The sequence below is a fragment of the Ascidia mentula genome, chromosome 6 (assembly GCF_947561715.1).
Source record: "Ascidia mentula chromosome 6, kaAscMent1.1, whole genome shotgun sequence".
Taxonomy (NCBI): Eukaryota; Metazoa; Chordata; class Ascidiacea; order Phlebobranchia; family Ascidiidae; genus Ascidia; species Ascidia mentula.
Genome location: NC_138571.1, coordinates 16,539,668 through 16,560,989, shown reverse-complemented (window position 1 = coordinate 16,560,989; position 21,322 = coordinate 16,539,668). Strand labels below are relative to the sequence as shown.

Here is a 21,322-nt window from a genome sequence, read left to right as displayed (position 1 = left end):
CATAATTGAAAACGAAAACAGTAATTATTTCATAATCGATACATTTAAAACTATGTAAGATTAAAACTAAAAAAAATAATCTAATTTTTATACCCTGGGCGTTTATAACACAGAATTAATGTTTTTTCAGAATGTTTTCCTGTCTGAGCGCGCCATTCACACAAACCACAGTGCGGAAAGTTGTTGTGATGGAATGTTTTATATCTGCGTGTGGGTCCAGTCTGTAAACACTGTCTTGGAAATCCTTGTCAAGTTCATTGATAAGATGTCTGTGAAGATAACGGGCAATGTTGGTACATAATGTGAAGCTTTGTTGGGAACACACAGACAGAGATTAAACTTGTAATCGTTATCTACATGACGCAAATACATTACTTGGACCGATTTTATTTTCATGAGTTTAAGTTGGCGTCAACAACGGCATCACCTCAATCCCCATCAAAATGCCCCAGCGCTAAAATTGAACAAATTACAAATACGTGCAAATCTTTATGCATGACTGATGTTTTCGCTCACCATTTCAACACAATGAAAGTAAGCGGGCCCTGCTAATTCGGTAAACAATGGATTGTGGCATACACATTAATGTATTGTAAAGAGCGTATACGTACATTTCGGTACGTGCAGCCTATCTCTGTGATAGTTTCTCCAGTAATGGCTGCTTTCTGTTGTCCCGTGAGTAATGATATAGTAAGAGAGGGGTAATGCGCGCGTTAGTTGCAAGTAGCAACGAGAGATAAGATTGCAGTTGACATTCTAGGTAAGATGCATCAGCATTCAGGTGTTGGAAAATTGATCGTAATTGATCATTTAAATCGTTTTGGTAAAAACCAATAGCAGTCGGCATTGCCTTAGCAGGCGGGCGTAAATAGTGCCTGATAATTGGGCTGGACAAAATCGCATGGAGTGGGATGTTTGTGCTCCAAAAAAGTAATAAGTGTCTGTAGTAATTATTTCTACAGCGGTATGATATGGCTGGAATTTCCTTTAAATTTCTATCAAGGCGGAAACCATTAACTTGGCAGTTTTTGGTCATGTTGAGCAGGTGGCGATGGCAGGTTTCCGGGGGAATATCTCGTATTCCGCAACTTGTTGCGGCGAACAAATGCGCAAATTGAAATCAAGGTTAGTTGTGCCAGTGCACCAAAACATGGTTAATAATAGAATTATGCACAAGGAGGGATGTCTTGTTAATTGCCTTTCCATTGGCAAGGGGGAGTGCATTTATTTGCACGGGGACCGAAACGCGCGTGATAAAAACATAAGTCTGAGTTATAACGCTGTCTATTTGGGGGATATCCCGAAAATGGCTTGCTCGGCTGCTGTGACGTACTGTACTGCTGCGGCTGCTGAAACAGCTGAGAAGAGCTTCCGGTCGCGCGTTGCGGTGCTGTATTACGTGGCTGAAATGCGTTACGCCTGAACGGTTGTGCTTTATTGGCGGCGTTATCGTGATTGTGCGCCGGGGGACTTGACGGATTTGTTTCCGATGACACACTACGCGGCGAAACTATGGGAATTTCTGCTTCGCTTGTTGACATGGCGACGGTTTGGCTTGGGGATAATGGGTTTACTGTTTTACTGCGTGTGCGCTTACTTACGGGCGAAAAAGTGGCTTCCTTCATGAATTTACTCAACGTGGTTGTTACAAGTTTGTTGGGTTTAAACCCAACACAAAGGTTGATAAAAAAATGGCGACTGGAGCAATATGCTGGCTTGGGGAAGATGGGTTGCAAATGCCGAAACAACAGGCGTTTGCATTAATTTGTAATTGCCAAAAACAACAGGCTTTTGCGTAAGCAGTCTGTAATTATTATGGTTTCCTATTGGTAGTGACAAACCGTTATGCCGGACAAACAATTGGCGCTAAACTATGTAAATTTATAAAAATTTCCCTAGCGACCTAGGTCTTATGGGAGCTATTAGGCTTTCAAAGGGGTGAAACACAATATGCACATTGAAAAAAAATGATCATGCAATAAAAAGTCGGTTATCAATAAACAATTAAATGCGTGTGCGAGCGATTATAGTTTTTGAGTTATTCGTTTTTGTTATTGTCGAAGGTATTCTACCTCTCGTTGGGCAGAATTGCTGCGGTTGTTCCGATCTCCTTCGCTGTGCTGTGTGCTGTTGGGTTCCAAGATGTTGAGTGGGGCGTCTTCCTTGTTGTGGAAACGAGTCCGCTGGTCCAAGTGGTGAACGTGATTTGGTCCTGATGTTGCGTGGGGGAGGTGTAGAAGGTTCCTTGCTTCCAGATGATTGTCTTCGGCGCCTAAGTGCGCTTGCCAAGAGGGGGGCCAAGGTTGAGTGGTTGCGCGGCCGGGAATAGAGCTGGAGTTCCTGTTCAAAAAATATTTGAGAAGTTGGAGACAGATTGTCACCTGGGCTTCTGGTTTGGCGTGCTGGGCGCCTGGAGTTGTACGGGCTGCCTCGTCGGTTTGCCGGGTATCTTGGTGTACTGGCTGGTGAAACACGTCTGCTTCTTTTCTCTGATCTCAAGGGAGTTGCCAAAGACGGGGCACTATTGTAAATAACTCGAAGTGTTTCTGAGATATTTAACAGTGTCTCGATGGCCTGAGCGGTTATTGAGTCTCTTCGATTGTTAAATCTGCTTCTGCCTCGTTCTCACCAGCAAACCGCTGATTCCAAATAAACAGTTTATTATCAGGCTATGGGAATAAATCCCAAGCCGGCGAATAGCTTGTAGAGTCTCAGTAATATTAGCAGTGTAACAGTAATACGATAAAACAAGTAGAATCGAATGGAATCAAATAGAATCAAGTAGAATCAAATTGAATCAAATAGAATCACATAGAACCAAATAGAATCAAATAGAATCAAATAGAATCAAATAGAATCAAATAGAATCAAATAGAATGAATTTACCGGTCTAAACTGGGCTCTTTTACGCTCTCCATTATGAGAGCTGATTGGTCAATAATGTCACGTGATATCATGAGTAATATATTGCAGGAACATAAAATACAGTACACATCAAGATTATCTGTGGGAGCGGATATAGATGATTCACGCGTGCTGTACTAGCAGTCGCTTGTTCACACATTCTGTTGCACACTAGCTGAAGGAGTTGATCCTCCTTGTATTATTTTACTCGAGAATATTCGATGGCTTAATCATTTGAGTCACATTATGGGATTATGCATTACATGTGCAAAGCTGCGCGCAAAACATTACGCAATTCAAGCACTGGTTTCTGTGACGTATGTTACAATGTAAAACCCTTCCCCCAGCATGTGTCTCTCCGTCATCATCACAATCTTGATGAAAAGTATTTGCTTTCTTGTTAAAAACTCTGTAGGCGTAAATATTATGCGTTGCATTGGAAATTTTTCAAATTTTTAGTAGTTCTTGTAACACCTGTTGAACCTGAGATTGTTTTGCAATGACAGCTAGATGACCTTGGAATGTACTTTTTCTGTCTGTAAATGGATCACCATGATAAATACTGGGTCCTTTATACACGGTCTCACTTTCTGTTTTTGATACTTTAGATTGGGCTTTTTTGTTGGCTTTCACTAATTTAAATTCTTGATTTTTTTCATCCACAAATCCACGCAAGTGTTCAATCCACAGAAAACGAACATTTTCTCGTTTATTATCAGCACCGATGTCGGCGATACATTTCTCTGCGCTTTGTCGTTCCACTCTTTGTAACCAGGGTGCAGAGAATGAATATTTAGGAATCGCTTGAGAAGGATAGTCTGCGGGTAAAGTTACCTCAAACACCAGCAACAAAGGGCTGTTCTGGCCTATTCTCAACCGGAAGTGTCTGGAACACTCGTTGACCACCGACCAATCACCCTCGTAAATTGAAGAAATTGCTTCTATCTCTTCAATTTGTCGACTTAAATCGTCCATTATTACAAACAATCCAGTCAAAACGCACTGTCCATTTTTCTGGGACTTCCCCGCTACAATTTTGCCCCTTATTATCCGCACCATCAAGGTTCATGGAATAAAGTTGCCTCTGCTTTCTAATTTAAAAAAACATCGCGCTAATAGGTGTGCATTATTCAAAATTGAATGTTTCTTTTATTCAACAATTACAAGCAAGACGATAAAATTGAAGCAATTTTATGTTGTTTATTCTTGAACCTTTGCTTCTCAGCATTCTCCTTCCTTAATCAGAGTAATTTCGTCACCTCCAGCGGTTACCCTGCAAATTATAATGCGTACTTTTAGTTTAAATATTTTGCCTAGTGTGAAATACTTACTGTATGCACGATGAAAAGTTCAACATGCAAATATGGTCATGTGTTATACCATCACTTCCACATACCGGTGCATAATTACGAGGGCATTTCCTGCAATAAAAGTATAGGCAGAATAAGAAATCATTACCAGCGATAAATTATTCTTACGTAAATCATAATTTCCAAGGCCTTGAAATTTGAAAAATTATCAGTCAACATAAATTGCACGAAAAAGAATGCAAACGGTTTAATACTTAATTTTGTTCGGAGAAACTTTGCATATAAATGCCAGATTGAGAATGAAGACAAATAAAAGTACGATAAGGGACAAATGACATAAATCATATTTTAAACAAATACTAACTGTCTGCATGGCGCAGGTAAACCTCTAACTGAAGCTGTGCAGAGCAACAACACGACCAACAGTGCAACTATTGCAGTCTTCATGCTTAGATCAAGTCTATCTCCGATTTCTAAATGTAACCATAATTGAAAACGAAAACAGTAATTATTTCATAATCGATACATTTAAAACTGTGTAAGATTAAAACTATAAAAAATAATCTAATTTTTATACCCTGGGCGTTTATAACACAGAATTAATGTTTTTTCAGAATGTTTTCCTGTCTGAGCGCGCCATTCACACAAACCACAGTGCGGAAAGTTGTTGTGACGGAATGTTTTATATCTGCGTGTGGGTCCAGTCTGTAAACACTGTCTTGGAAATCCTTGTCAAGTTCATTGATAACATGTGTGTGAAGATAACGGGCAATGTTGGTACATAATGTGAAGCTTTGTTGGGAACACACAGACAGAGATTAAACTTGTAATCGTTATCTACATGACGCAAATACATTGCTTGGACCGATTTTATTTTCATGAGTTTAAGTTGGCGTCAACAACGGCATCACCTCAATCCCCATCAAAATGCCCCAGCGCTAAAATTGAACAAACTACAAATACGTGCAAATCTTTATGCATGACTGATGTTTTCGCTCACCATTTCAACACAATGAAAGTAAGCGTTTTAAAATTTACCTCAACGTTGAGGGCTCACCACGAAACGAGATGTCTAAATAGCTGTTTGTATTCAATGGTTTTGCGGAAGGAATTGGCTGAACCATCCGACCCACATAACTATGAAAAACATACAACAAGAAAATCGCAAACAAACACAGATGCCCAGTAAATTATTTGTCAACAAGTCTCTGTGTTTGCGTGGCTGCAAGGCCCTTGGAAGCCAAGTGGGCCAATGACCGTCGACGCCAAACTGCGACTTCACTAAACCTTGGAACTTCTTCAGGTCTTTAAACCAAATCTAATTAATGTTTAGATTCAGGGACGATTTGAGGGCAACAGTGGAATAGCACTGGATGCGGTTGATCAAGTTGCAACAAGTTTATTCCAATCGACGCTGCAGGGCCGGGCGTTTGTCATAAATGACAAATAAAGTTATTTCAAAACTTCATATTGCATTCTAAAGACTTGAAGCGAAATCGCTAAGCGTTAGTAAGCTGTTTCACGCTTGATCGGCGACGTTCCCCTCAAGCAAGTTTTATAAACGGAAGCCTCTTGGTGTTTATTGCGAAAAAGTCTGAAGGTCGAAACCAGTTTGACCGCAGAAAAGTCTGCTTGGAGGATTCATATAGGGCTGTAACGTTACGGCTAACATAGGTAAGCGTCCAAGATCAGTAAACTGGACAAAATCGGTAACCTAAACACATGACTGCAGCGGTAAACAGGGAGGGTACATATTTTCATCCAAGGGAGTAATTGAAATCATTTAACCTGTACTACGTCATCGATAGGTAACTTCAATAATTGTTACGGGAATCACGCTATACCTTGCACTGTGTCCATGATAGGTAAGTTTGTAAACGTCAAGGTAGTCACGCAGGCGGGCGTAAATAGTGCCTGATAATTGGGCTGGACAAAATCGCATGGAGTGGGATGTTTGTGCTCCAAAAAAGTAATAAGTGTCTGTAGTAATTATTTCTACAGCGGTATGATATGGCTGGAATTTCCTTTAAATTTCTATCAAGGCGGAAACCATTAACATGGCAGTTTTTGGTCATGTTGAGCAGGTGGCGATGGCAGGTTTTCGGGGGAATATCTCGTATTCCGCAACTTGTTGCGGCGAACAAATGCGCAAATTGAAATCAAGGTTAGTTGTGCCAGTGCACCAAAACATGGTTAATAATAGAATTATGTACAAGGAGGGATGTCTTGTTAATTGCCTTTACATTGGCAAGGGGGAGTGCATTTATTTGCACGGGGACCGAAACGCGCGTGATAAAAACATAAGTCTGAGTTATAACGCTGTCTATTTGGGGGATATCCCGAAAATGGCTTGCTCGGCTGCTGTGACGTACTGTACTGCTGCGGCTGCTGAAACAGCTGAGAAGAGCTTCCGGTCGCGCGTTGCGGTGCTGTATTACGTGGCTGAAATGCGTTACGCCTGAACGGTTGTGCTTTATTGGCGGCGTTATCGTGATTGTGCGCCGGGGGACTTGACGGATTTGTTTCCGATGACACACTACGCGGCGAAACTATGGGAATTTCTGCTTCGCTTGTTGACATGGCGACGGTTTGGCTTGGGGATAATGGGTTTACTGTTTTACTGGGTGTGCGCTTACTTACGGGCGAAAAAGTGGCTTCCTTCATGAATTTACTCAACGTGGTTGTTACAAGTTTGTTGGGTTTAAACCCAACACAAAGGTTGATAAATAAATGGCGACTGGAGCAATATGCTGGCTTGGGGAAGATGGGTTGCAAATGCCGAAACAACAGGCGTTTGCATTAATTTGTAATTGCCAAAAACAACAGGCTTTTGCGTTAGCAGTCTGTAATTATTATGGTTTCCTATTGGTAGTGACAAACCGTTATGCCGGACAAACAATTGGCGCTAAACTATGTAAGTTTATAAAAATTTTCTAGCGACCTAGGTCTTATGAGAGCTATTAGGCTTTCAAAGGGGTGAAACACAATGTGCACATTGAAAAAAAATGATCATGCAATAAAAAGTCGGTTATCAATAAACAATTAAATTCGTGTGCGAGCGATTATAGTTTTTGAGTTATTCGTTTTTGTTATTGTCGAAGGTATTCTACCTCTCGTTGGGCAGAATTGCTGCGGTTGTTCCGATCTCCTTCGCTGTGCTGTTGGGTTCCAAGATGTTGAGTGGGGCGTCTTCCTTGTTGTGGAAACGAGTCCGCTGGTCCAAGTGGTGAACGTGATTTGGTCCTGATGTTGCGTGGGGGAGGTGTAGAAGGTTCCTTGCTTCCAGATGATTGTCTTCGGCGCCTAAGTGCGCTTGCCAAGAGGGGGGCCAAGGTTGAGTGGTTGCGCGGCCGGGAATAGAGCTGGAGTTCCTGGTCAAAAAATATTTGAGAAGTTGGAGACAGATTGTCACCTGGGCTTCTCGTTTGGCGTGCTGGTCGCCTGGAGTTGTACGGGCTGCCTCGTCGGTTTGCCGGGTATCTTGGTGTACTGGCTGGTGAAACACGTCTGCTTCTTTTCTCTGATCTCAAGGGAGTTGCCGAAGACGGGGCACTATTGTAAATAACTCGAAGTGTTTCTGAGATATTTAACAGTGTCTCGATGGCCTGAGCGGTTATTGAGTCTCTTCGATTGTTAAATCTGCTTCTGCCTCGTTCTCACCAGCAAACCGCTGATTCCAAATAAACAGTTTATTATCAGGCTATGGGAATAAATCCCAAGCCGGCGAATAGCTTGTAGAGTCTCAGTAATATTAGCAGTGTAACAGTAATACGATAAAACAAGTAGAATCGAATGGAATCAAATAGAATCAAGTAGAATCAAATTGAATATATTGCAGGAACATAAAATACAGTACACATCAAGATTATCTGTGGGAGCGGATATAGATGATTCACGCGTGCTGTACTAGCAGTCGCTTGTTCACACATTCTGTTGCACACTAGCTGAAGGAGTTGATCCTCCTTGTATTATCTTACTCGAGAATATTCGATGGCTAAATCATTTGGGTCACATTATGGGATTATGCATTACATGTGCAAAGCTGCGCGCAAAACATTACGCAATTCAAGCACTGGTTTCTGTGACGTATGTTACAATGTAAAACCCTTCCCCCAGCATGTGTCTCTCCGTCATCATCACAATCTTGATGAAAAGTATTTGCTTTCTCGTTAAAAACTCTGTAGGCGTAAATATTATGCGTTGCATTGGAAATTTTTCGAATTTTTAGTAGTTCTTGTAACACCTGTTGAACCTGAGATTGTTTTGCAATGACAGCTAGATGACCTTGGAATGTACTTTTTCTGTCTGTAAATGGATCACCATGATAAATACTGCGTCCTTTATACACGGTCTCACTTTCTGTTTTTGATACTTTAGATTGGGCTTTTTTGTTGGCTTTCACCAATTTAAATTCTTGATTTTTTTCATCCACAAATCCACGCAAGTGTTCAATCCACAGAAAAAGAACATTTTCTCGTTTATTATCAGCACCGATGTCGGCGATACATTTCTCTGCGCTTTGTCGTTCCACTCTTTGTAACCAGGGTGCAGAGAATGAATATTTAGGAATCGCTTGAGAAGGATAGTCTGCGGGTAAAGTTACCTCAAACACCAGCAACAAAGGGCTGTTCTGGCCTATTCTCAACCGGAAGTGTCTGGAACACTCGTTGACCACCGACCAATCACCCTCGTAAATTGAAGAAATTGCTTCTATCTCTTCAATTTGTCGACTTAAATCGTCCATTATTACAAACAATCCAGTCAAAACGCACTGTCCATTTTTCTGGGACTTCCCCGCTACAATTTTGCCCCTTATTATCCGCACCATCAAGGTTCATGGAATAAAGTTGCCTCTGCTTTCTAATTTAAAAAAACATCGCGCTAATAGGTGTGCATTATTCAAAATTGAATGTTTCTTTTATTCAACAATTACAAGCAAGACGATAAAATTGAAGCAATTTTATGTTGTTTATTCTTGAACCTTTGCTTCTCAGCATTCTCCTTCCTTAATCAGAGTAATTTCGTCACCTCCAGCGGTTACCCTGCAAATTATAATGCGTACTTTTAGTTTAAATATTTTGCCTAGTGTGAAATACTTACTGTATGCACGATGAAAAGTTCAACATGCAAATATGGTCATGTGTTATACCATCACTTCCACATACCGGTTGATAATTACGAGGGCATTTCCTGCAATAAAAGTATAGGCAGAATAAGAAATCATTACCAACGATAAATTATTCTTACGTAAATCATAATTTCCAAGGCCTTGAAATTTGAAAAATTATCAGTCAACATAAATTGCACGAAAAAGAATGCAAACGGTTTAATACTTAATTTTGTTCGGAGAAACTTTGCATATAAATGCCAGATTGAGAATGAAGACAAATAAAAGTACGATAAGGGACAAATGACATAAATCATATTTTAAACAAATACTAACTGTCTGCATGGCGCAGGAAAACCTCTAACTGAAGCTGTGCAGAGCAACAACACGACCAACAGTGCAACTATTGCAGTCTTCATGCTTTGATCAAGTCTTTCTCCGATTTCTAAATGTAACCATAATTGAAAACGAAAACAGTAATTATTTCATAATCGATACATTTAAAACTGTGTAAGATTAAAACTATAAAAAATAATCTAATTTTTATACCCTGGGCGTTTATAACACAGAATTAATGTTTTTTCAGAATGTTTTCCTGTCTGAGCGCGCCATTCACACAAACCACAGTGCGGAAAGTTGTTGTGACGGAATGTTTTATATCTGCGTGTGGGTCCAGTCTGTAAACACTGTCTTGGAAATCCTTGTCAAGTTCATTGATAACATGTCTGAGAAGATAACGGGCAATGTTGGTACATAATGTGAAGCTTTGTTGGGAACACACAGACAGAGATTAAACTTGTAATCGTTATCTACATGACGCAAATACATTGCTTGGACCGATTTTATTTTCATGAGTTTAAGTTGGCGTCAACAACGGCATCACCTCAATCCCCATCAAAATGCCCCAGCGCTAAAATTGAACAAATTACAAATACGTGCAAATCTTTATGCATGACTGATGTTTTCGCTCACCATTTCAACACAATGAAAGTAAGCGGGCCCTGCTAATTCGGTAAACAATGGATTGTGGCATACACATTAATGTATTGTAAAGAGCGTATACGTACATTTCGGTACGTGCAGCCTATCTCTGTGATAGTTTCTCCAGTAATGGCTGCTTTCTGTTGTCCCGTGAGTAATGATATAGTAAGAGAGGGGTAATGCGCGCGTTAGTTGCAAGTAGCAACGAGAGATAAGATTGCAGTTGACATTCTAGGTAAGATGCATCAGCATTCAGGTGTTGGAAACTTGATCGTAATTGATCATTTAAATCGTTTTGGTAAAAACCAATAGCAGTCGGCATTGCCTTAGCAGGCGGGCGTAAATAGTGCCTGATAATTGGGCTGGACAAAATCGCATGGAGTGGGATGTTTGTGCTCCAAAAAAGTAATAAGTGTCCGTAGTAATTATTTCTACAGCGGTATGATATGGCTGGAATTTCCTTTAAATTTCTATCAAGGCGGAAACCATTAACTTGGCAGTTTTTGGTCATGTTGAGCAGGTGGCGATGGCAGGTTTCCGGGGGAATATCTCGTATTCCGCAACTCGTTGCGGCGAACAAATGCGCAAATTGAAATCAAGGTTAGTTGTGCCAGTGCACCAAAACATGGTTAATAATAGAATTATGCACAAGGAGGGATGTCTTGTTAATTGCCTTTCCATTGGCAAGGGGGAGTGCATTTATTTGCACGGGGACCGAAACGCGCGTGATAAAAACATAAGTCTGAGTTATAACGCTGTCTATTTGGGGGATATCCCGAAAATGGCTTGCTCGGCTGCTGTGACGTACTGTACTGCTGCGGCTGCTGAAACAGCTGAGAAGAGCTTCCGGTCGCGCGTTGCGGTGCTGTATTACGTGGCTGAAATGCGTTACGCCTGAACGGTTGTGCTTTATTGGCGGCGTTATCGTGATTGTGCGCCGGGGGACTTGACGGATTTGTTTCCGATGACACACTACGCGGCGAAACTATGGGAATTTCTGCTTCGCTTGTTGACATGGCGACGGTTTGGCTTGGGGATAATGGGTTTTCTGTTTTACTGCGTGTGCGCTTATTTACGGGCGAAAAAGTGGCTTCCTTCATGAATTTACTCAACGTGGTTGTTACAAGTTTGTTGGGTTTAAACCCAACACAAAGGTTGATAAAAAAATGGCGACTGGAGCAATATGCTGGCTTGGGGAAGATGGGTTGCAAATGCCGAAACAACAGGCGTTTGCATTAATTTGTAATTGCCAAAAACAACAGGCTTTTGCGTTAGCAGTCTGTAATTATTATGGTTTCCTATTGGTAGTGACAAACCGTTATGCCGGACAAACAATTGGCGCTAAACTATGTAAGTTTATAAAAATTTCCCTAGCGACCTAGGTCTTATGGGAGCTATTAGGCTTTCAAAGGGGTGAAACACAATATGCAGGCCGCATCTCTCAATTAAATCCTAAAAATTGAGTTTTAGAAGTCATTTGTTATTGTGCACCTGGTTACAGTTTCTCTTGTTTGCCAAAAACAATTGCCGGGTCTGATGACTCATGGGGGGGTCTACTATTGCTGAACAGAAAAAAAATTGATTGCAGCTGCATTAAGACAGCACATTGGGGGGTTTTGCAAAGGCTAACTGCTAAATTGTCAGTCCTAGGGGGTGTACAAACAGCCCCGGTGGGGCCCCAAGACAATTACAAGACATCTAATTCTTCATGAATTGTGTAGAGGAGGGTTGGTGGCTTCACTTAATCGCAAATGGAGGTAACTTTCTCTGATTCATTTTTTCACAAAACAAACCTACACTTTTTTCTGCTTTTTTGACCAAAATAATGGCCAACAGAGGGTCAAAATGCCCCCGGGGGAGCAGTTTAAGTAGTTATTTTGATTATAAATTTGGCCACAATTCCTTGCCAAGGGTCCGCACTAACAGAAAATCACAAATTGAACATACTTTCTCTGATTCATTTTTTCACAAAATCAACCTCAATATTTGGGTAGTTTTTCAGCTACATGTACAACAGCACCCTCTACCAATTTACTGCCTGACTAATAGCCCTGAAAAACAAACTAAAACTGCCCCAAACACGCTGAAAATCGCCCTGGCAACAGCCTGTTCATCTGCGCTCATTCAACCAAAACACTGGCGCCCATGCATGACCCATTGCATTGTTACACACAATTTTACTCTGTTACGCAGGACAGAGTTCGAGAAGGGCAATTCCCAACCGGGAAAGTCTTTTCCATAGAAATACAGAGATGCGGCCTGCAGATTGAAAAAAAATGATCATGCAATAAAAAGTCGGTTATCAATAAACAATTAAATGCGTGTGCGAGCGATTATAGTTTTTGAGTTATTCGTTTTTGTTATTGTCGAAGGTATTCTACCTCTCGTTGGGCAGAATTGCTGCGGTTGTTCCGATCTCCTTCGCTGTGCTGTGTGCTGTTGGGTTCCAAGATGTTGAGTGGGGCGTCTTCCTTGTTGTGGAAACGAGTCCGCTGGTCCAAGTGGTGAACGTGATTTGGTCCTGATGTTGCGTGGGGGAGGTGTAGAAGGTTCCTTGCTTCCAGATGATTGTCTTCGGCGCCTAAGTGCGCTTGCCAAGAGGGGGGCCAAGGTTGAGTGGTTGCGCGGCCGGGAATAGAGCTGGAGTTCCTGGTCAAAAAATATTTGAGAAGCTGGAGACAGATTGTCACCTGGGCTTCTGGTTTGGCGTGCTGGTCGCCTGGAGTTGTACGGGCTGCCTCGTCGGTTTGCCGGGTATCTTGGTGTACTGGCTGGTGAAACACGTCTGCTTCTTTTCTCTGATCTCAAGGGAGTTGCCGAAGACGGGGCACTATTGTAAATAACTCGAAGTGTTTCTGAGATATTTAACAGTGTCTCGATGGCCTGAGCGGTTATTGAGTCTCTTCGATTGTTAAATCTGCTTCTGCCTCGTTCTCACCAGCAAACCGCTGATTCCAAATAAACAGTTTATTATCAGGCTATGGGAATAAATCCCAAGCCGGCGAATAGCTTGTAGAGTCTCAGTAATATTAGCAGTGTAACAGTAATACGATAAAACAAGTAGAATCGAATGGAATCAAATAGAATCAAGTGGAATCAAATTGAATCAAATAGAATCAAATAGAACCAAATAGAATCAAATAGAATCAAATGGAATGAATTTACCGGTCTAAACTGGGCTCTTTTACGCTCTCCATTATGAGAGCTGATTGGTCAATAATGTCACGTGATATCATGAGTAATATATTGCAGGAACATAAAATACAGTACACATCAAGATTATCTGTGGGAGCGGATATAGATGATTCACGCGTGCTGTACTAGCAGTCGCTTGTTCACACATTCTGTTGCACACTAGCTGAAGGAGTTGATCCTCCTTGTATTATTTTACTCGAGAATATTCGATGGCTAAATCATTTGGGTCACATTATGGGATTATGCATTGCAAAGCTGCGCGCAAAACGTTACGCAATTCAAGCACTGGTTTCTGTGACGTATGTTACAATGTAAAACCCTTCCCCCAGCATGTGTCTCTCCGCCATCATCACAATCTTGATGAAAAGTATTTGCTTTCTCGTTAAAAACTCTGTAGGCGTAAATATTATGCGTTGCATTGGAAATTTTTCGAATTTTTAGTAGTTCTTGTAACACCTGTTGAACCTGAGATTGTTTTGCAATGACAGCTAGATGACCTTGGAATGTACTTTTTCTGTCTGTAAATGGATCACCATGATAAATACTGCGTCCTTTATACACGGTCTCACTTTCTGTTTTTGATACTTTAGATTGGGCTTTTTTGTTGGCTTTCACCAATTTAAATTCTTGATTTTTTTCATCCACAAATCCACGCAAGTGTTCAATCCACAGAAAAAGAACATTTTCTCCTTTATTATCAGCACCGATGTCGGCGATACTTTTCTCTACGCTTTGTCGTTCCACTCTTTGTAACCAGGGTGCAGAGAATGAATATTTAGGAATCGCTTGAGAAGGATAGTCTGCGGGTAAAGTTACCTCAAACACCAGCAACAAAGGGCTGTTCTGGCCTATTCTCAACCGGAAGTGTCTGGAACACTCGTTGACCACCGACCAATCACCCTCGTAAATTGAAGAAATTGCTTCTATCTCTTCAATTTGTCGACTTAAATCGTCCATTATTACAAACAATCCAGTCAAAACGCACTGTCCATTTTTCTGGGACTTCCCCGCTACAATTTTGCCCCTTATTATCCACACCATCAAGGTTCATGGAATAAAGTTGCCTCTGCTTTCTAATTTAAAAAAACATCGCGCTAATAGGTGTGCATTATTCAAAATTGAATGTTTCTTTTATTCAACAATTACAAGCAAGACGATAAAATTGAAGCAATTTTATGTTGTTTATTCTTGAACCTTTGCTTCTCAGCATTCTCCTTCCTTAATCAGAGTAATTTCGTCACCTCCAGCGGTTACCCTGCAAATTATAATGCGTACTTTTAGTTTAAATATTTTGCCTAGTGTGAAATACTTACTGTATGCACGATGAAAAGTTCAACATGCAAATATGGTCATGTGTTATACCATCACTTCCACATACCGGTTGATAATTACGAGGGCATTTCCTGCAATAAAAGTATAGGCAGAATAAGAAATCATTACCAACGATAAATTATTCTTACGTAAATCATAATTTCCAAGGCCTTGAAATTTGAAAAATTATCAGTCAACATAAATTGCACGAAAAAGAATGCAAACGGTTTAATACTTAATTTTGTTCGGAGAAACTTTGCATATAAATGCCAGATTGAGAATGAAGACAAATAAAAGTACGATAAGGGACAAATGACATAAATCATATTTTAAACAAATACTAACTGTCTGCATGGCGCAGGAAAACCTCTAACTGAAGCTGTGCAGAGCAACAACACGACCAACAGTGCAACTATTGCAGTCTTCATGCTTTGATCAAGTCTTTCTCCGATTTCTAAATGTAACCATAATTGAAAACGAAAACAGTAATTATTTCATAATCGATACATTTAAAACTGTGTAAGATTAAAACTATAAAAAATAATCTAATTTTTATACCCTGGGCGTTTATAACACAGAATTAATGTTTTTTCAGAATGTTTTCCTGTCTGAGCGCGCCATTCACACAAACCACAGTGCGGAAAGTTGTTGTGACGGAATGTTTTATATCTGCGTGTGGGTCCAGTCTGTAAACACTGTCTTGGAAATCCTTGTCAAGTTCATTGATAAGATGTCTGTGAAGATAACGGGCAATGTTGGTACATAATGTGAAGCTTTGTTGGGAACACACAGACAGAGATTAAACTTGTAATCGTTATCTACATGACGCAAATACATTGCTTGGACCGATTTTATTTTCATGAGTTTAAGTTGGCGTCAACAACGGCATCACCTCAATCCCCATCAAAATGCCCCAGCGCTAAAATTGAACAAATTACAAATACGTGCAAATCTTTATGCATGACTGATGTTTTCGCTCACCATTTCAACACAATGAAAGTAAGCGGGCCCTGCTAATTCGGTAAACAATGGATTGTGGCATACACATTAATGTATTGTAAAGAGCGTATACGTACATTTCGGTACGTGCAGCCTATCTCTGTGATAGTTTCTCCAGTAATGGCTGCTTTCTGTTGTCCCGTGAGTAATGATATAGTAAGAGAGGGGTAATGCGCGCGTTAGTTGCAAGTAGCAACGAGAGATAAGATTGCAGTTGACATTCTAGGTAAGATGCATCAGCATTCAGGTGTTGGAAACTTGATCGTAATTGATCATTTAAATCGTTTTGGTAAAAACCAATAGCAGTCGGCATTGCCTTAGCAGGCGGGCGTAAATAGTGCCTGATAATTGGGCTGGACAAAATCGCATGGAGTGGGATGTTTGTGCTCCAAAAAAGTAATAAGTGTCCGTAGTAATTATTTCTACAGCGGTATGATATGGCTGGAATTTCCTTTAAATTTCTATCAAGGCGGAAACCATTAACTTGGCAGTTTTTGGTCATGTTGAGCAGGTGGCGATGGCAGGTTTCCGGGGGAATATCTCGTATTCCGCAACTTGTTGCGGCGAACAAATGCGCAAATTGAAATCAAGGTTAGTTGTGCCAGTGCACCAAAACATGGTTAATAATAGAATTATGCACAAGGAGGGATGTCTTGTTAATTGCCTTTCCATTGGCAAGGGGGAGTGCATTTATTTGCACGGGGACCGAAACGCGCGTGATAAAAACATAAGTCTGAGTTATAACGCTGTCTATTTGGGGGATATCCCGAAAATGGCTTGCTCGGCTGCTGTGACGTACTGTACTGCTGCGGCTGCTGAAACAGCTGAGAAGAGCTTCCGGTCGCGCGTTGCGGTGCTGTATTACGTGGCTGAAATGCGTTACGCCTGAACGGTTGTGCTTTATTGGCGGCGTTATCGTGATTGTGCGCCGGGGGACTTGACGGATTTGTTTCCGATGACACACTACGCGGCGAAACTATGGGAATTTCTGCTTCGCTTGTTGACATGGCGACGGTTTGGCTTGGGGATAATGGGTTTTCTGTTTTACTGCGTGTGCGCTTATTTACGGGCGAAAAAGTGGCTTCCTTCATGAATTTACTCAACGTGGTTGTTACAAGTTTGTTGGGTTTAAACCCAACACAAAGGTTGATAAAAAAATGGCGACTGGAGCAATATGCTGGCTTGGGGAAGATGGGTTGCAAATGCCGAAACAACAGGCGTTTGCATTAATTTGTAATTGCCAAAAACAACAGGCTTTTGCGTTAGCAGTCTGTAATTATTATGGTTTCCTATTGGTGGTGACAAACCGTTATGCCGGACAAACAATTGGCGCTAAACTATGTAAGTTTATAAAAATTTCCCTAGCGACCTAGGTCTTATGGGAGCTATTAGGCTTTCAAAGGGGTGAAACACAATATGCACATTGAAAAAAAATGATCATGCAATAAAAAGTCGGTTATCAATAAACAATTAAATGCGTGTGCGAGCGATTATAGTTTTTGAGTTATTCGTTTTTGTTATTGTCGAAGGTATTCTACCTCTCGTTGGGCAGAATTGCTGCGGTTGTTCCGATCTCCTTCGCTGTGCTGTTGGGTTCCAAGATGTTGATTGGGGTGTCTTCCTTGTTGTGGAAACGAGTCCGCTGGTCCAAGTGGTGAACGTGATTTGGTCCTGATGTTGCGTGGGGGAGGTGTAGAAGGTTCCTTGCTTCCAGATGATTGTCTTCGGCGCCTAAGTGCGCTTGCCAAGAGGGGGGCCAAGGTTGAGTGGTTGCGCGGCCGGGAATAGAGCTGGAGTTCCTGGTCAAAAAATATTTGAGAAGTTGGAGACAGATTGTCACCTGGGCTTCTGGTTTGGCGTGCTGGTCGCCTGGAGTTGAACGGGCTGCCTCGTCGGTTTGCCGGGTATCTTGGTGTACTGGCTGGTGAAACACGTCTGCTTCTTTTCTCTGATCTCAAGGGAGTTGCCGAAGACGGGGCACTATTGTAAATAACTCGAAGTGTTTCTGAGATATTTAACAGTGTCTCGATGGCCTGAGCGGTTATTGAGTCTCTTCGATTGTTAAATCTGCTTCTGCCTCGTTCTCACCAGCAAACCGCTGATTCCAAATAAACAGTATATTATCAGGCTATGGGAATAAATCCCAAGCCGGCGAATAGCTTGTAGAGTCTCAGTAATATTAGCAGTGTAACAGTTATACGATAAAACAAGTAGAATCGAATTGAATCAAATAGAATCAAATAGAACCAAATAGAATCAAATAGAATCAAATAGAACCAAATAGAATCAAATAGAATCAAATAGAATGAATTTACCGGTCTAAACTGGGCTCTTTTACGCTCTCCATTATGAGAGCTGATTGGTCAATAATGTCACGTGATATCATGAGTAATATATTGCAGGAACATAAAATACAGTACACATCAAGATTATCTGTGGGAGCGGATATAGATGATTCACGCGTGCTGTACTAGCAGTCGCTTGTTCACACATTCTGTTGCACACTAGCTGAAGGAGTTGATCCTCCTTGTATTATTTTACTCGAGAATATTCGATGGCTAAATCATTTGGGTCACATTATGGGATTATGCATTACATGTGCAAAGCTGCGCGCAAAACATTACGCAATTCAAGCACTGGTTTCTGTGACGTATGTTACAATGTAAACCCTTCCCCCAGCATGTGTCTCTCCGTCATCATCACAATCTTGATGAAAAGTATTTGCTTTCTCGTTAAAAACTCTGTAGGCGTAAATATTATGCGTTGCATTGGAAATTTTTCGAATTTTTAGTAGTTCTTGTAACACCTGTTGAACCTGAGATTGTTTTGCAATGACAGCTAGATGACCTTGAAATGTACTTTTTCTGTCTGTAAATGGATCACCATGATAAATACTGCGTCCTTTATACACGGTCTCACTTTCTGTTTTTGATACTTTAGATTGGGCTTTTTTGTTGGCTTTCACCAATTTAAATTCTTGATTTTTTTCATCCACAAATCCACGCAAGTGTTCAATCCACAGAAAAAGAACATTTTCTCCTTTATTATCAGCACCGATGTCGGCGATACTTTTCTCTACGCTTTGTCGTTCCACTCTTTGTAACCAGGGTGCAGAGAATGAATATTTAGGAATCGCTTGAGAAGGTTGATCTGCGGGTAAAGTTACCTCAAACACCAGCAACAAAGGGCTGTTCTGGCCTATTCTCAACCGGAAGTGTCTGGAACACTCGTTGACCACCGACCAATCACCCTCGTAAATTGAAGAAATTGCTTCTATCTCTTCAATTTGTCGACTTAAATCGTCCATTATTACAAACAATCCAGTCAAAACGCACTGTCCATTTTTCTGGGACTTCCCCGCTACAATTTTGCCCCTTATTATCCGCACCATCAAGGTTCATGGAATAAAGTTGCCTCTGCTTTCTAATTTAAAAAAACATCGCGCTAATAGGTGTGCATTATTCAAAATTGAATGTTTCTTTTATTCAACAATTACAAGCAAGACGATAAAATTGAAGCAATTTTATTTTGTTTATTCTTGAACCTTTGCTTCTCAGCATCCTCCTTCCTTAATCAGAGTAATTTCGTCACCTCCAGCGGTTACCCTGCAAATTATAATGCGTACTTTTAGTTTAAATATTTTGCCTAGTGTGAAATACTTACTGTATGCACGATGAAAAGTTCAACATGCAAATATGGTCATGTGTTATACCATCACTTCCACATACCGGTTGATAATTACGAGGGCATTTCCTGCAATAAAAGTATAGGCAGAATAAGAAATCATTACCAACGATAAATTATTCTTACGTAAATCATAATTTCCAAGGCCTTGAAATTTGAAAAATTATCAGTCAACATAAATTGCACGAAAAAGAATGCAAACGGTTTAATACTTAATTTTGTTCGGAGAAACTTTGCATATAAATGCCAGATTGAGAATGAAGACAAATAAAAGTACGATAAGGGACAAATGACATAAATCATATTTTAAACAAATACTAACTGTCTGCATGGCGCAGGTAAACCTCTAACTGAAGCTGTGCAGAGCAACAACACGACCAACAGTGCAACTATTGCAGTCTTCATGCTTAGATCAAGTCTATCTCCGATTTCTAAATGTAACCATAATTGAAAACGAAAACAGTAATTATTTCATAATCGATACATTTAAAACTGTGTAAGATTAAAACTATAAAAAATAATCTAATTTTTATACCCTGGGCGTTTATAACACAGAATTAATGTTTTTTCAGAATGTTTTCCTGTCTGAGCGCGCCATTCACACAAACCACAGTGCGGAAAGTTGTTGTGACGGAATGTTTTATATCTGCGTGTGGGTCCAGTCTGTAAACACTGTCTTGGAAATCCTTGTCAAGTTCATTGATAACATGTCTGCGAAGATAACGGGCAATGTTGGTACATAATGTGAAGCTTTGTTGGGAACACACAGACAGAGATTAAACTTGTAATCGTTATCTACATGACGCAAATACATTGCTTGGACCGATTTTATTTTCATGAGTTTAAGTTGGCGTCAACAACGGCATCACCTCAATCCCCATCAAAATGCCCCAGCGCTAAAATTGAACAAACTACAAATACGTGCAAATCTTTATGCATGACTGATGTTTTCGCTCACCATTTCAACACAATGAAAGTAAGCGGGCCCTGCTAATTCGGTAAACAATGGATTGTGGCATACACATTAATGTATTGTAAAGAGCGTATACGTACATTTCGGTACGTGCAGCCTATCTCTGTGATAGTTTCTCCAGTAATGGCTGCTTTCTGTTGTCCCGTGAGTAATGATATAGTAAGAGAGGGGTAATGCGCGCGTTAGTTGCAAGTAGCAACGAGAGATAAGATTGCAGTTGACATTCTAGGTAAGATGCATCAGCATTCAGGTGTTGGAAACTTGATCGTAATTGATCATTTAAATCGTTTTGGTAAAAACCAATAGCAGTCGGCATTGCCTTAGCAGGCGGGCGTAAATAGTGCCTGATAATTGGGCTGGACAAAATCGCATGGAGTGGGATGTTTGTGCTCCAAAAAAGTAATAAGTGTCTGTAGTAATTATTTCTACAGCGGTATGATATGGCTGGAATTTCCTTTAAATTTCTATCAAGGCGGAAACCATTAACTTAGCAGTTTTTGGTCATGTTGAGCAGGTGGCGATGGCAGGTTTCCGGGGGAATATCTCGTATTCCGCAACTTGTTGCGGCGAACAAATGCGCAAATTGAAATCAAGGTTAGTTGTGCCAGTGCACCAAAACATGGTTAATAATAGAATTATGTACAAGGAGGGATGTCTTGTTAATTGCCTTTCCATTGGCAAGGGGGAGTGCATTTATTTGCACGGGGACCGAAACGCGCGTGATAAAAACATAAGTCTGAGTTATAACGCTGTCTATTTGGGGGATATCCCGAAAATGGCTTGCTCGGCTGCTGTGACGTACTGTACTGCTGCGGCTGCTGAAACAGCTGAGAAGAGCTTCCAGTCGCGCGTTGCGGT

At 40.8% G+C, this 21,322-nt stretch overlaps 3 protein-coding genes and 1 pseudogene across 3 annotated transcripts; all 4 read right to left on the bottom strand.

The window, feature by feature from the left end:
* Window positions 1-2,051: 2,051 nt before the first annotated feature.
* LOC145907319 (protein IMPACT-B-like) lies at window positions 2,052-3,882 on the bottom strand (annotated as a pseudogene).
* Window positions 3,883-4,125: 243 nt separating this feature from the next.
* On the bottom strand, window positions 4,126-8,962 carry LOC145907318 (protein IMPACT-B-like). The gene is made up of 5 exons (XM_082994743.1): window positions 8,275-8,962; window positions 7,627-7,766; window positions 7,325-7,585; window positions 4,236-4,325; window positions 4,126-4,177 (listed from the first exon to the last, which is right to left on the bottom strand). The coding sequence occupies exons 1-5, from the start codon at window positions 8,956-8,958 to the stop codon at window positions 4,126-4,128; spliced, it is 1,227 nt and encodes a 408-aa protein (XP_082850869.1). The 5' UTR covers window positions 8,959-8,962.
* A 3,700-nt stretch (window positions 8,963-12,662) lies between these two features.
* Window positions 12,663-14,465, bottom strand: LOC145907317 (protein IMPACT-B-like). The gene is made up of 3 exons (XM_082994741.1): window positions 13,771-14,465; window positions 12,993-13,132; window positions 12,663-12,951 (listed from the first exon to the last, which is right to left on the bottom strand). Exons 1-3 carry the CDS (start codon window positions 14,452-14,454, stop codon window positions 12,663-12,665), a joined length of 1,113 nt encoding a protein of 370 aa, XP_082850867.1. The 5' UTR covers window positions 14,455-14,465.
* Window positions 14,466-14,700: 235 nt separating this feature from the next.
* Window positions 14,701-19,125, bottom strand: LOC145907316 (protein IMPACT-B-like). The gene is made up of 5 exons (XM_082994740.1): window positions 18,467-19,125; window positions 17,648-17,787; window positions 17,346-17,606; window positions 14,811-14,900; window positions 14,701-14,752 (listed from the first exon to the last, which is right to left on the bottom strand). The coding sequence occupies exons 1-5, from the start codon at window positions 19,112-19,114 to the stop codon at window positions 14,701-14,703; spliced, it is 1,191 nt and encodes a 396-aa protein (XP_082850866.1). The 5' UTR covers window positions 19,115-19,125.
* Window positions 19,126-21,322: the final 2,197 nt, after the last annotated feature.

Coding starts and splice junctions, on each gene's coding strand:
- LOC145907316 (XM_082994740.1), bottom strand. CDS start 19,114: ATGGACGATTTAAGTCGACAAATTGAAGAGATAGAAGCAATTTCTTCA. Junction 14,901..17,345: donor GCAATTCTGCCCAACGAGAG/GTAGAATACCTT, acceptor CTTTTATTGCAG/GAAATGCCCTCGTAATTATC. Junction 14,753..14,810: donor AACTTTTCATCGTGCATACA/GTAAGTATTTCA, acceptor TATAATTTGCAG/GGTAACCGCTGGAGGTGACG.
- LOC145907317 (XM_082994741.1), bottom strand. CDS start 14,454: ATGGACGATTTAAGTCGACAAATTGAAGAGATAGAAGCAATTTCTTCA. Junction 13,133..13,770: donor GAAACCAGTGCTTGAATTGC/GTAACGTTTTGC, acceptor TATTTACAATAG/TGCCCCGTCTTCGGCAACTC. Junction 12,952..12,992: donor ACGCCAAACCAGAAGCCCAG/GTGACAATCTGT, acceptor TTTTTTGACCAG/GAACTCCAGCTCTATTCCCG.
- LOC145907318 (XM_082994743.1), bottom strand. CDS start 8,958: ATGGACGATTTAAGTCGACAAATTGAAGAGATAGAAGCAATTTCTTCA. Junction 7,767..8,274: donor GAAACCAGTGCTTGAATTGC/GTAATGTTTTGC, acceptor TATTTACAATAG/TGCCCCGTCTTCGGCAACTC. Junction 7,586..7,626: donor ACGCCAAACGAGAAGCCCAG/GTGACAATCTGT, acceptor TTTTTTGACCAG/GAACTCCAGCTCTATTCCCG.